Below are 14,112 nucleotides of genomic sequence, written 5' to 3' on the forward strand. Positions count from 1 at the left end.
CATGAAAACCAATTTCCCCAAGAGATTATTAAAGTATTTCAGATTGTGATTCACATTGTTATTTTACTTTGGTTATTAAGGCACAGCAACAGGAAGAGACACAGTGTGTGTGTACAGTTATTGTGTAATGTCCAACATTTTTGTAATTTTCTCTGTATGATAAGAGGAGAGGAGTTTGGAGTTGAGTATTATGAAACTTGAGCCCCCGAAAGTGTTGTTTTTCTTGTGGTTTGAACAAAATAGAAAAGAGAAGCTGTTTTATTTCCAGCATCCTTAATACAAACAGCCCCCTAAATTGTTCCAGAGACTTCTGTGGGCACTGTGACATGACTTTCCTGCTCCTCCACGTTCCTGAAAGGCAGGATTCTTTGGCAGGGAGGCAGGTCGGGCCTGGCACTGAGATCTAGGGCTCTTTAAATGTTCTCCCCGAGGCCAGAGGGGGGGGACGGGACGCAGGGCTGCCGACTGATCTGTGAACTGACGGGACTGAAAATACTTTAATGCTAGAAAAATGTAAGCTATGAGTAGAAAAACAGAAACGCTGCAACAAGTAGGCCTCTCTTTATCTCACACACACACATACGCAATGTCAGCCACTCACACATTCACACAGTCCTCCTGGGAGTCTTGCTCAACATAATGAGTACCAGGCTTTCTAGGAAAAAGAGAGTTTGTGTAATTGAGACTTCAACAAAGCGCTGCTTGACTTTTCACAGCAGCTGATCAGAGTTTGAGAAAATAACAAATTCTCAATGCTAAAGCGGCTGATGAGTAGCCAGACTTAACTAATTTAATTTTCTTGAAGCGGGCAGACGTTCAGCCTTTAATCATTCAGAGTGTTATGGACACCAGGGGGGCAAGGAGATCATAAAGAGCGAGCCCAGAGGAAGGAATATGTTGTCGTTAACACGTTGACCTAGCAAAATCTGCCTAATACTTCCAGCTGGACGGAGAACATATACAAGTGAAAAACAAACTTTAAGAGGCAATAGCCGCCAAGCGAGAGTAGCAAACCTATCCAAGAAATACAGAAAACAGCCTGCTAGTCTCCTAGTTCCCCTCAAATCCACACTTTTCCTCACATTACCTCAGTTGACAATGTATACTGTTGAACACATTGAAGACCTTAATGAGGATGTTTAAATGTTTCCAAATTATCCAACTAACTATACCTAAATCCAAGAGGAGAACAAGCTTGTCTTTCTTTTTCAGCTTCATTCTTATAGTTTGAGTTTCTACAACAACATGTTTACCCTGCTTACATTTATAATATCATTTCTATAATGTCAGTCTGAGTATACCAGAGTACACAAAAACTGCCTTGGTTGTCCTATTTCACAGTTTGAGGTTTAGATACCAAAAAACAAACACTCAACATTTGTATTTACTATAATATCTTTCTACAAGGAAACTTAAGAGAGCATAATTCCCATGCCAAGTCATTGTCATCTTTTACAGAGGAGCAAAATAATCAATCCTGACTTCCAACATTTTAAATTAGCATGGTTTGTTCACGGCTCTCTAAACTCTCAGCCATCACCAATAACCCTCCGCACCCCATGAGAACAGCTGATCCTGACCTCTCTTGGCTTGCCATCGTGTCCCAGCTCCTCTCTGTAGTAATCCACGTTGTCCATCATGGACTCTTCTTCCTCGTGGAATAACAGGTAGGTCAGAGAGCACTGCAGCGCCTCCTCCAGCCTGTCCACTGCACAGAGAGACAGAAAGCAGTTAAAGTGGTGTAACCTTTGACATTTACATAAATAAAGTTAACCTTTTATACCCATTAGCAATATGGACTGGTTGCTGCTGACGTGTGTATGTGTGTGTGTGTGTGTGTGTGTGTGTGTGTGTGTGTGTGTGTGTGTGTGTGTGTGTGTGTGTGTGTGTGTGTGTGTGTGTGTGTGTGTGTGTGTGTGTGTGTGTGTGTGTGTGTGTGTGTGTGTGTGTCTATATCAAGACTGACATTCCAAACTGTTACCACAATGGAGTAAAATATTGGCTCTGGTTGACATAGTGGAAAAGCACACACAAACATTCTCTCTCTCACACACACAGACACACAGACACACATCAAAACACACACACGCCCGATTTCGACGAGATTTGCCAGGAATTGTCACAGTGATGAAGTGAGACAAACGTACAGCAGGACAGTCCTGTAGCCTACAACACATATACAATCACACTTTAATTCATATTCATTAGACTACAGATCCACAATCACATCTGTAACCCCACACACACACCTTGTGCCTAACGACAGCCGATAAGTGCACATAGAAACACACTTTTTACTAGCTTGTAAAGATGAGGGTTAACCAAAGACTTCCTGTCTTGGCCGAGGCTGAGGCAGCAACTCTGCTGCTGTCAGCTCAGCTGCGTGTTCCCTGGTCAATAAGAGTCTGGAGATATGAGCTCAGTCAAACAGAAAAACGTCATTGAGAATTTATTTAGGAATCTGAGACAGCCAAAGCACAATGCTGCTGAGTGATGCCAAACGTCCACTGCAGTGTGATGTGAAGCCACTGAGGAGCCTAAATCACAGCAGGACACAGTCCAGCCAATCAATCAGTCAGATTACTGACTTGTGGCAAGGAGTTACTGACATTGATTTATTATTTGGAAAAAGAAGAAGTAAAAAGGACAGCTGAATACATGCAACATGCTGCTAAAAAATACAGTCTTATTATGCTGGATATAAATGAACTTTGCCCAGTGTTGTAAAAAAAGTAGCTTGGTATCCGATATATTACATAGAGACTTACAAACACAGACAGCCAGAAACACACAGGCACACACACACAGGCTGTTAAAAATAAAATCAACGCTTGCTCTGAGTGTGTTTGCAGAGACCCAATGATTCACGTTGCTTTATGAGAGCCACATGCTTATCGTTCATTAAATATAATCTAGTGATCTTACATCCACTCGGCACAATAACTACGCTTTGTTGACGTGCCAACGCCCTCATCTAGAAGAGTATTTCATGACAACAAACAAAAGACCGGAGCCTATCCTTTTATTCAGACACACACACACAAACACACCCACACACACAGAGAAACACCTGAGAGCCGCGAGATGAGACCAGATACACCAATATAAAAGTTGGCCAGGCAAACACACAAGCACACACAAGATAATGTAACTCATTCTTGTTCAACAATGTCAACCTTTAAAAGGGGTGCGGACAACTTTTGATTGGCTGTTTGTAGCACCTGTGGTCACTATGAGTTATTGTATGTGTGTGTGCGTGTGTGTGTTCAGGATCGGTTTTGTTCCCTGTGCTTCAGTGTTTTGAAATTGTGGTTAAAATGATTTCAGTAAATACACTAAAAGTTCTTGAACTTACCATGGAAGTAGGCAAACTGCAGGTAGTCGTAGTGCAGAGGCAGGAAGTTCTCCATGGGAGAGAGGCGGCCAGGCCGGGTGGCGAGGTCTCGAATACACTCGTGTTCACAGTGCAGCACCTGAGTGAAGTGATCTGCAACAGATCAACAAAACAGGATCAGTTTGCAAATCTTAACTTAATGATAAAAAGCAGAATCTTGCATTGCATTTGGCTTTTGTGGTTGTGTTGTGTGTTGGTTAAGGACAGTATTACTATCACCTATACCTGAGGGGAGCTCAGGATTTTATACAAAACAGCAGTCTGATAGTAAACTCTTATTTACAAAACCTGCAAACTTTTTCAGTTAAGCTTGGTAATCCACAATGTAAATGGCAAAAGTCGTGTTTGCAAGTAGTTTATAACGGCACCAAAAGTGCAGAGGAACATGTCCAATCAAAGTACTTTTCTCCAGAATGGTTCTAAAACATTTCCTCATTTCCAACATTTTGCTCTCATAACATAACTTTTTGACCTTGAAAATAAAATCTTTCTTTGGAGGCGAAAAGGAAGAAACTTCAGGTAGAGCCACAGAGTTGAGATTACTCCTCCAGGAATAGATAAAACATGTAATGTTTTTTTTATCTTCACTGAATTAATGATTTGATCAGTCCCAGATATTTCAAACCAGTATTTTGTATCAACCCAAAACAGTGGCTAGCAGCTTCCATTACAGAGTTTATATATTCAGTATGACTAATACCACTGGACCTTTGTGTGGTCAGTTGGTAACGTAATGCACCAGTGCAATACGGAGACTATTACAAATGGTCTGCAGCCCAAAGCCATTAACACTGCTGAGATCATTGGTGTGATATCAGCTCAGGGGTAAAGGACCATTTCCAAACCAGCTGAAAGTAATGAATTGCTTGTCAGACAAAACGACATTGACTAGCTGATGGTGTATTTGTGTTGTATACTATACTACAGAGATTACTATTAAACATGAGAACATATCCTTATAAACTGAAATGAACAAAAACTGCATTTAAAAACAGATGTTGAGATTTCACCCTCTGTCTGAAACCAGAGCCAAGTCCGCTCTGATCGGTTAGTGATTGGTCAACAGCTGAGAGATGTCCGCCCCTTAGCCTATCACGTACAATGTGTTGGAGCGTTAGCCATTAGAAGTGCGAGTGTTACATAGTGATGTCACTATGTAACATAAGTAAACATAGGAGTCTAATGGAGGCGTTTCAGGCAGGGCCCCCCAGGGCCGGGGGGAGTGTGTGGGAAAAAAACTCCCTTTCAAAGGATCTTTGGGATTCTAGCCTTTAAAGACCATTTACATGCACAAAAACCTATAGAACACACTACAGGAAAATGAAGACTCCAAAAAGCATAATAGGAACTCTTTAAAGCACATCAGTGGTATCTTTTGTTACCTATTGTCCTGTTTTGTTATAGTATCTGTTATTTGTGGGGGAAAACACTGGATAGAGTTTGAATTGATGATCTGTATCAAATACAGCATGTCCAACAGCATGTTTTCCCTGGTGCTGTAAAGTAGATCAACTACATGTTGTTCCCTTTATAACAGTTAAGTGCTTTCATGTCTTTGTGTTTCCTGAGGGTTCGACAAAATACGGGATTCATCACCACCTCAGGGAAAACAGATTTTACAGCGTGTTACATATCATTTCCTTATGTCGAGAGGAGAGCCAGACGAAGAGATGATAGCATGTGTGTGTATGTTTGTGTGTGTTTGTGCGTGAATATACAGTGAGGTCACTTTTGAGCAGCTGCAGCGCTACTTTGCTCGTGTTCAGACAGCAGAGCTGAGTCTCAGAGGAGCTGAAATATGAAATGTTTAAGGCCAGAATCATGCAGCACTGTAAGGGGCTTCTTTTTTCCTCTGCAAATCAGATCAAAACATAAGGAAGTCATTCTAGGAAAAACTTTCTCTTTTATTAAACCCACAAAGCGGATTATATTACTCTCAATAAATACATACAGGTCATCTCAACATAAATAAACATCATAATCACAGACTTTTCTACCGTGGTGCTATGGAAAATAATCCCTTGATTGTAAGTAAAACAAAAGCATGGCCAAAACTAATTGCCCTTGGTTTTCTGTATTTATGCAACCAGGCCATACATTTTTGAGACAAAGCACACTTGTCAGAAATTAAGCTGCGGCTACTGCACAAAACTCGCCTCGATTTCCAGAAAGAAAGGCCTGACTCGTGTCATCAAAAGCCCGACTGACCGAAGTAGATGTGTATGTTTAAATGTGTAATCACGTAATCATGATCTGATGCTTTGCTGTGGATACACACATCCCGCCACATCAAAAACGCCTGATTCTCTGCAGGAAGATAGTTGAGGCCCACATGACTCCTATTGGCTTTCCAGCATGTTGTAAACAAGGTAAGATCTTAAAGCGGTACATAAAATGTTTATGCTTACTGCTTGTTATTTATGAAGCTCATTAAAACTGTATGACTAACACTCGATGATGAGATATCGCTGAGGCTCCCTCTCTGGCTGCCAGTCTGATGAAAGCCAGCGGCTGCAGGGCTTAGCGTGAACTGTCTCACAGTGACCTCTGTCATTACGTTGCTCTCTGTTTAGGGCAGAGATCAGCAGCAGAGAGAGGGAGAGAAAACTAAGCGGTGGAGACTGGGAGCAGTGCAGCTGCCTTTTGATCATATTTAATGGTTTACTGTAGATCCGTGCAAAGCTGATGGAGGCATTGGTTTTGAATCATATCCCTATCCCTAACATGATATGTGATTTGGTGATGGGTAAAAACAGATTGTTAAGTTTGGCTTCCATTACATCCCCAGCTAGCTTGCGTCGGTTAGCACAGCAGTTGCTTGACGAAAGGTCAGCGACAATTGAGGTAAAAATTGAATTACTTTTTTGCGCAGAATTCGGCAAACAAATTCATGAGGTGCGCGATGCCGAGGGTAGGCTTACGCCCAGCCGGGTGTCAGTGCCCCCTCCATAGAAACACAACAGCAAGGTCGGCTAGTAAGAAGCTCTAAAACATGAACAGTCCCATATAAGATGTACTATCAAAAAGCAAACAATAAGATGACACATTGATTAGGCATAAGCAGTTTGTAAAAAAATAATGTAAACATATACAACAATACCAAAATGTCCCTTTAAGAATAAATGCCAAGAAAGGGCCCTCAGGTGTCACTATAGAAATAAGGTTGAGTGAGGTTATGAAGAGCGTTTTAGTCCTTAAGTGAGACAGGGGGGTGGGGGGTGCACTCAGGCTGTTTCCTGGACGGTTGAGGATGTAATAGAGCATATCTACCAAATCCCAGGATTGTAACAAAAAACTGCTCTGAGAATATCACTCAACAAATTGGCGCTAAACTCAAGCTTGGACTGAACTTCCTTTAAGTTATTTCTTACAGTTATTTGTATTTTTTGATTTATTTCTAGGAGACTTTGTACAATAATTTATTGTTTTGAATCGGTGTAGAGAGGTTGCCAACAACATACAGTGCAAACTCAATGCGTCCAAATGTAATATATTGATTTCAGCAGCCAGTTAAATCTGTGGGATATCTATTGTGCCATGAATCTTTCTGCACCATGGCTCAACACGTCTGAAAAGCATTATAAGTAGAGGTTAATGGCTCCCGAGGGCCTGTAATGTGGTCTATATTAGAGCACTGTGATGATTACATACATTTTCTGAATATAAATGTAAAACCAAAAATGTTCTGGAGGCAGTTTTTTAGTAAATGCAACTAGCCAAACCCTCCCTGATGTGGTAAACCAACAATGAATAACAAAGAACATCTGAAGGAAGTTTGTGGACAAAATATTTCTGCATCTGTGTAGAGGACCTGGTGTCCCTTAGTTATGTTCATTTTTCCAAGAGATTACTTTGTACTGTCATTGCTCTGATTTGTGTCATGAATCTCTGATGAAGTGTTCATAGTTAGACATCTTATTTCAAAGTTAATCAAGCCAAAGCAGCAACATATACATATCTTCATTTCAATATGTGGAACTGGTAGAGTGCCAGTAAACTCCAAAAGAACGATGAATATGGATATTGATAACATTATTTGAAGCAGTCTTTTTCCTTATAGAGGGACAGTAACTTTGTCACAGAAAGCCTACACTGTCAATATTTCTAGGGAAAAATCCTATTAAGAACACATGCAGTTAATAAAATAAAACACATAATATCTCTTTTTCATGGCTGTTATCTCCTCTGCCTGTTGCCTCAGTGCCAACCTCCATCCAGTGCCAAGCCACTGCCAGGGAGATTTGATCAGCGAGTGAGCGTGAAGGGCGTTGTTTTGCCTCATCTAAGCGTCCCCAGGCTCAATCTGTACAACAACAGCCGAGCTCGGGCTCAGAGCCACGCAGAGCAATCCTCGTGTTGGGGGAGCAGTCACTATAAGTTGACAAAATGCTCCACAACTAAATGGTCTCCTTCCTTTCATCCAGGACTGTAATAGACCTTTGGGGCTTTTAAGAAAAACTAAAGACAGGATTTATGAAACCACTGTCAGAGGGCGGTGTGTCTAAAATGAAGACGAAGTGGTATTTGCAAATCCACAGAAAACACAAAGGTGGGGTTTCTCAGAAGGCAGAGAACATCAGAGAAAGCTCTTAATACGTTGGAACAGGAGGGGATCAATTTAGAATCAGCTCATACTGGAAATAAAATGTTAAATATAATAATTAATGCTGAAGCTAGATTGAAAAATCACCCTTACAGCTTGAAATAATGAAATGTTACTGTTTACTTAGTTCCAGCTGTCTTATCAACACCAACATGTTGTGGATCTAATACACAAAGAGGCTGTAAACAACTGAAATCACAGTCTAAATAAAAAAAAGTCCTGGTTCTAATCAAATATAAATGTGTTTAACATCGTACCTGGTTCACTATTTCTATGATTTTGCCTTTTAAAGAATAGATACAGCTGAATACACCAACACATCATCCACATATTGTCTACATTTATTCTGGGATTTTACAGCTATAATATAACCCTGTTTTTTTATTTGAGGGTTTCTCTAAATATTAAAAATAAATCCAGACATTTACCAGTCCAAAGCTGACTTTCAGTTAGTGCTTCCCCTTAAAATAATGAGACTATTCCTTTGTGTCACATTAATAACAGAGCTTCTATTGCCCCGAATGGTCCCAATTTGTAGATATGCCCTTTTTATTGATCCAGCACAATTTTATAATTCCAAGCAAATCATTTAGCAGACCCCTTTATGCCCCAAACTCCATTTTAAGCATAGCTGATTTACATTATACATCTCGTGGAAATGGCTTGTGCTACTTGAGTATATAAGCATTTCAATAACTGTTTTCTGCTGAAATAAACCTGTTTAGATGTGGGCTCTTACCTGAAACGAGTTCATAAAGGCTGTAGCGGTAGAGGAGGTAGTCGTGGCCCTCAAACCTCTGGGGCCATTGACACAGGGCCCGGCACTCGGAGTCGGCCTGATAGTACTCCCTCAGAGCGCCCTCGAACAGAGCGATGGCTGCCTCATGCTCGCCTTTATCATACAAGCTCACTGCTCCAGCAAAGGAGCGCTGTGGTAGAGGAGAGATGGAAGAATCATGAGAGTGAGGAATGATGAGTAGTTATGACCTCCAGTGTGCAGTAAAGTTCTTTATGATATGCTTGTGTATTGAGATTGTTATACATGAGCAAATATTTGTAAAGTTAAACCTGTAGCCAGTTCATAAAAAGTTTTAACAGTCTGCATGATCATTTGTTGGGGATAAACAGAAGGAGCAGGGGATGGCTTAGCCTGAATGTCTGCCAAACAGGATTCCCACTGTCCCTTTATGAATGTTTTTTAAATAAGATCAATATGTATTTATGATCCATTAAGAAATGCTTGTTTGGATTGGAAAGCAAAGAGGAGGTATAGATACTGAAAAACTCATCATCAGTCATACTTCAGAGTTTAATTCAGTTTAAGTTGGTATAAATAAGATACTGCAGTTGTTAGATTTGTTGAGAAGGTACTGTCAAACAAGTTGGAGCTTGAGGAAGAGAGATATGCCTCTGTAAATAAATGAGAGCACAAAGGATCCAAAACTCTACGGCAGTCAGGGTTTAACAGCAGGACAGCACTTAAATGTCTAAAGAGGTTTCCAGTCCGTAACTTTGATGGCCATTAACACAAAGGCGCCTTCACACAGTGACAATAACTCGTCGCACAGCAAAGATGTGAAGCAGAACAAATATGCAGACATTTTGGCCAGGATTGGAAAACTATGCCAACAGGTCAAATATATTATCTTAAACATGATCAGGTATGATTGTCAAGTGCTAGGAGGTAAGGCATAACAAATGAAAGAGATTAAATAGACTTAAATAATAAATAATATTGTACACGTTTCTAGATTCTGTGTTACCTGGTGAGGCCGGGCTTCTCGGTCCACAAAGTGGTCCTCCTCCACGCCCTGCAGGTCTTTGTACTGCTCCAGGTTCTGACTCATCTCCACATGCTCTGGGTTGGCCTGGAAGTAAGTGTGAGCCGCCGCCGCTGCCTTGTCAGGCTGCTTCAACTAAAGAGAGGAACAGAGAGAGAAGGAAAAAGCGATGTTAGTCAGAGAATGATAAAACAGTCACCTTGGCAGCTGATGTAGTTAGGCAAAAACATTAATGACACGTGAAATTAGTGAGTTTGTGATTAGAAGAAGAATATGTTTTCTTAGTATTTGCATAGGGCTCAGACAAAATCCCGACATAAGAAAACATGATTTGTGTCAAATCTGAAAAAAGTTTGGAAATGTGTGAAACTAGATTTTCGAAATTTAAAGGAAAAACAAACAGAAAATCTGCAGATGTTCTTCTGTGGCGGCTTTTGGACAACGAAACAGAATGAAATACGAGGGTGCATTCAAGCGTTTCCTACTGGCAAGTTATTTGGAATCGACTTCAAGGAAGTAATATTTCTGAATTAAATTAATCGGAAAAATGAACAAGATTTATCCATTCAAATCCTGTCATTAAAAAACACTCATCATAACAACTAATATGATGGATGAGGTCTCTGCACTTAAAGTATTTGAACTTAGTGAAAGTTAGGGAGTATTAGAATGAAATAACGGACCTCCCAGTCTCTTCCTGAGAAATGTATCCAGCATAAACACATGAGAATAAACAGAGTTGAATAGCTCGATAAGAGACACACTGTGTTTGTGAGTGATACTGATAAGATTGAAGAGGATATAGAGCAGAGCAGCTGTCAGATGATTGACGAATAAATGAACACAAACGGAAAAAGTACTTCAGAATATGTTTGAATATGTTTTATATACTAAAGGTCATTTGAATAATAAATGTATTGTTTTGCTTACATTTAAACCATAAAGGGGACATGCAAATAACAAACAGTAGTCAGTGACAAACATGAAGCCCATAGAAGCCATTCATCTACCAAGGTCAAAAAGTAACTTTATGATATGGCTTTATATCAAATGTATTAATATTATTATATCAAATAAATACCAAACCAAACTTTTTCTTTTTGAGGCAAATCGTTGTAAATATTGATTCAGATATCAGTAACTGGTCAATAGAGACCATCGTGATATCGTAACATGTTTATTTTCTTTTGATTAACGTATTGATTAATGGGCTAATAGTTTTAGCTCTAGATCAGATGTCTAAGAGTGTCAACAGTGCAGAACAAATGAAATTCCAATTTCAGATATAATTCAGAACAACCACTATACTACCACAATTAAGGAAGTGGAAAAATAAGTGAGAAATTACATACTAAGCTTCTTACCAATCAATACCACTGCTTTCCTCCAACAACAGATATGTAGATATACTCTCTGGTATTACACAACACAAGTTTGTGGAACTGCTCTCAACCAAAACCCACTTTGTTGAGATCCCAGATGTCTGGTGCGAGCTAGTTTCTTGTAGATTTAAGATGATCTTTATCCCTACAAACACACATAGTTTCAGAACAACTCCACCATCAGAAGCCACCTGGTGCCTAGCAGATAAGATCCTAAGATCATACTCAAGCCTCAACATGGGTCAACTTACACAAACATCTTGTACAATAGCCTCTTACTGCACAGGTCCATGAACTCAACACAGCAAGTAAGTTTCAACACTCAAGGCAAGGCAAGGCAAGTTTATTTATATAGCACCTTTCAACACAAGGCAATTCAAAGTGCTTTACAAAAATGGAAGACATTAAGAAAATGGCATTTAAAATCAGTCATTAAAAAGAAAAGATAATAAAATAAACATTAAAAGAAAAAATACATGGATAAAAGTTAAAAGTTACAGTGCAGTTTAAGATGTGAATAGTTCAATTAAAAGCAGCGGCAAAAAGAAAAGTCTTCAGCCTGGATTTAAAAGTAGTAAGAGTTGCAGCGGACCTGCAGGTTTCTGGGAGTTTGTTCCAGATATTTGGAGCATAATAACTGAACGCTGCTTTACCATGTTTAGTTCTGACTCTGGGAACAGAAAGCTGACCAGTCCCTGAAGACCTGAGAGTTCTGGATGGTTCATAATTTAGCAGGAGGTCAGACATGTATTTTGGGCCTAAACCATTCAAAGCTTTATAAACCAGCAGCAGTATTTTGAAATCTATTCTTTGACACACAGGAAGCCAGTGTAAGGACTTCAGAACAGGAGTGATGTGATCCACTTTCTTAGTGTTAGTGAGGACTCGAGCAGCGGCGTTCTGAATTAGCTGCAGCTTTCTAATAGATTTTTTAGTGAGACCTGTAAAGACACCATTGCAGTAGTCGAGTCTACTGGAGATAAAAGCATGGACAAGTTTTTCCAAATCCTGCTGTGACATTAGTCTTTTAATCCTAGATATGTTCTTTAGGTGGCTTTCAAGAGAAAATAAGAAAAATATGTATCCCACTATGTGACATTTGTTGCATTTTAATCTCCTCATTTTCTACTCATTCCCTATAGCATACATTACTGACAACAGATACTGGAACACGGTAGAGTTATGACGTGTTTGACAGAAACTGAACCGGGAAAAAAGTGAGTAAAGCACGAAACAGGAGGATGAAATGCTGAGAAAATAAGATGCAGACACAGAGAGGTGAGAGTAGACAGAGCTTGCTCTCTTGTGAAGGATTTGCAGCAACGAATCTCAGTCACAGTAACTCAGAGACAACTGATCACATTAGTTTACATCCTTCATGGTCCCAACAGGTGCACATGTGAACACAGATCCCAGAGTTTCACAGTTGAGAAGGTCAGTCCGGCTCGGCTGCCAAAACCACAACTGGCTGAGAGAGCTTCTCAACGCACTCTGCCTCTGTTATGACACTCAGCACCGATCCATGTCTGCCAGGAAATACATTTGTTGATATGAAAAGCTTTGTTCATTTTGGGGAATTGGCAAGATAAAGCTTGGGAATTCCCACATTTATCCAAGATCTGGGAAATCTGTACACAGATGAGTGCAGACCCATGTTGATACAAAAATAAAGCACTTAGTGTTTTCCACAAGGGAATGAAAACTGTTTCCACAAAGGCTGCACAATGCATAATAAACCACACACTGGACTACTGTTCTGATAGAAGAAGCAGACACTCTCCCACAAACAACCCACTACTCTATGAAGAAACACTCTCCTGTGAAACACAACCGGGTCTCTTCTTATGTGGCATTTGAAGAGGCAGGAGAGAAAAGCCCAGCTGGACATGCTTGGTTACCTGTGAAAGGCCAAAGAGTTGCATTGGTGTCGAGTGCATTCCTGGTCAGATCACCTGGCTCGAGCCACCGGGAGACAAAGCATGACGTCTAGGAAAGGTGGGTGGCACATATTTAGTCCTGTGCATGTGCCCTGCATGACGTGTTTAATTATACTGTATGTAAAAGCTGAATGATGACTCGTAGACTGAATAAGAGCAAGTCTAAAAAAGTGAACTTAACATGTATTCTGTGAATGATCACCAAATCCCAAGTACAGTTCATATTCCTCCTGACTTGCATTAAATACTTCACGTGGGCATTCCTGTATCTAATATACTGCTTTGTTGTCACATCCATATGAATAACTGGTCCAACGAGGAACATGCCATACTGTTATACTTACAGTGCAATTGATATTAATTGGGGATGAAATTCAGCTTTCCACCAACAACAGTTTTGAGGACTTGTATTTATTAAAATACTGAAGCAAAACATGACAGATAATATACAAACAGCTAACTTCTCCCACATGTATACAAGTAAAAAAAAAACAGTTTACTGACTGAGTTCTTACGAAACAAGCAGATGTGAATCACAATCAGAAAAAGTGATACAGATTGCACATTTAGCAAGCTGAGTAAACAGAAAACTCAGTTTCAACACACAATAAATCTGATGAAATCATTGTTAGTGAATCTGGGGGTGTAATATTTTCCTCTAAGTGATGGCGCAACCTCAAGCACAAAACCCAGCTCTTATCACATTGCCTCTGCGGCTACATTTCTGATCGAGTCTCCCAAGGTTATTCATGGGAAACATCCTCCTTAAAGACACTACTATCGACTTAGCTTTTCTGGATTTGATAATTATCTGCGGATATGTCTTTGGGAGACTAAACATCCTAAGGTGAGGGGCAGGTTAGTCTGCAGCCACAGACCTGAACTCACCTGTCTCTGTTCAGAAGTTATCTGGAACATTAAGGCAGAACATAAGAACAATATATATACTGTGTGCTTCAGTGCATGACTCACACTTGGGTGATCGATTTACAATCATTAAAAGCAACTGATCCCA

The 14,112-nt window shown here is 40.0% G+C and overlaps 1 protein-coding gene across 1 annotated transcript in view; it reads right to left on the reverse strand.

The window, feature by feature from the left end:
* p3h2 (prolyl 3-hydroxylase 2) overlaps window positions 1-14,112 on the reverse strand; it is a 58,096-nt gene that overhangs the window by 5,686 nt on the left and 38,298 nt on the right. Inside the window, exons 2-5 of the mRNA XM_034147170.1 lie at window positions 9,761-9,913; window positions 8,737-8,926; window positions 3,356-3,487; window positions 1,581-1,708 (exon numbers count right to left, since the gene is read on the reverse strand). Of these exons, the coding sequence (XP_034003061.1) occupies window positions 1,581-1,708; window positions 3,356-3,487; window positions 8,737-8,926; window positions 9,761-9,913 (603 nt within the window). The remainder of the gene's footprint in view (window positions 1-1,580; window positions 1,709-3,355; window positions 3,488-8,736; window positions 8,927-9,760; window positions 9,914-14,112) is intronic.

Source organism: Trematomus bernacchii, unplaced genomic scaffold (assembly GCF_902827165.1).
Source record: "Trematomus bernacchii unplaced genomic scaffold, fTreBer1.1, whole genome shotgun sequence".
In the NCBI taxonomy this organism is placed as follows: Eukaryota; Metazoa; Chordata; class Actinopteri; order Perciformes; family Nototheniidae; genus Trematomus; species Trematomus bernacchii.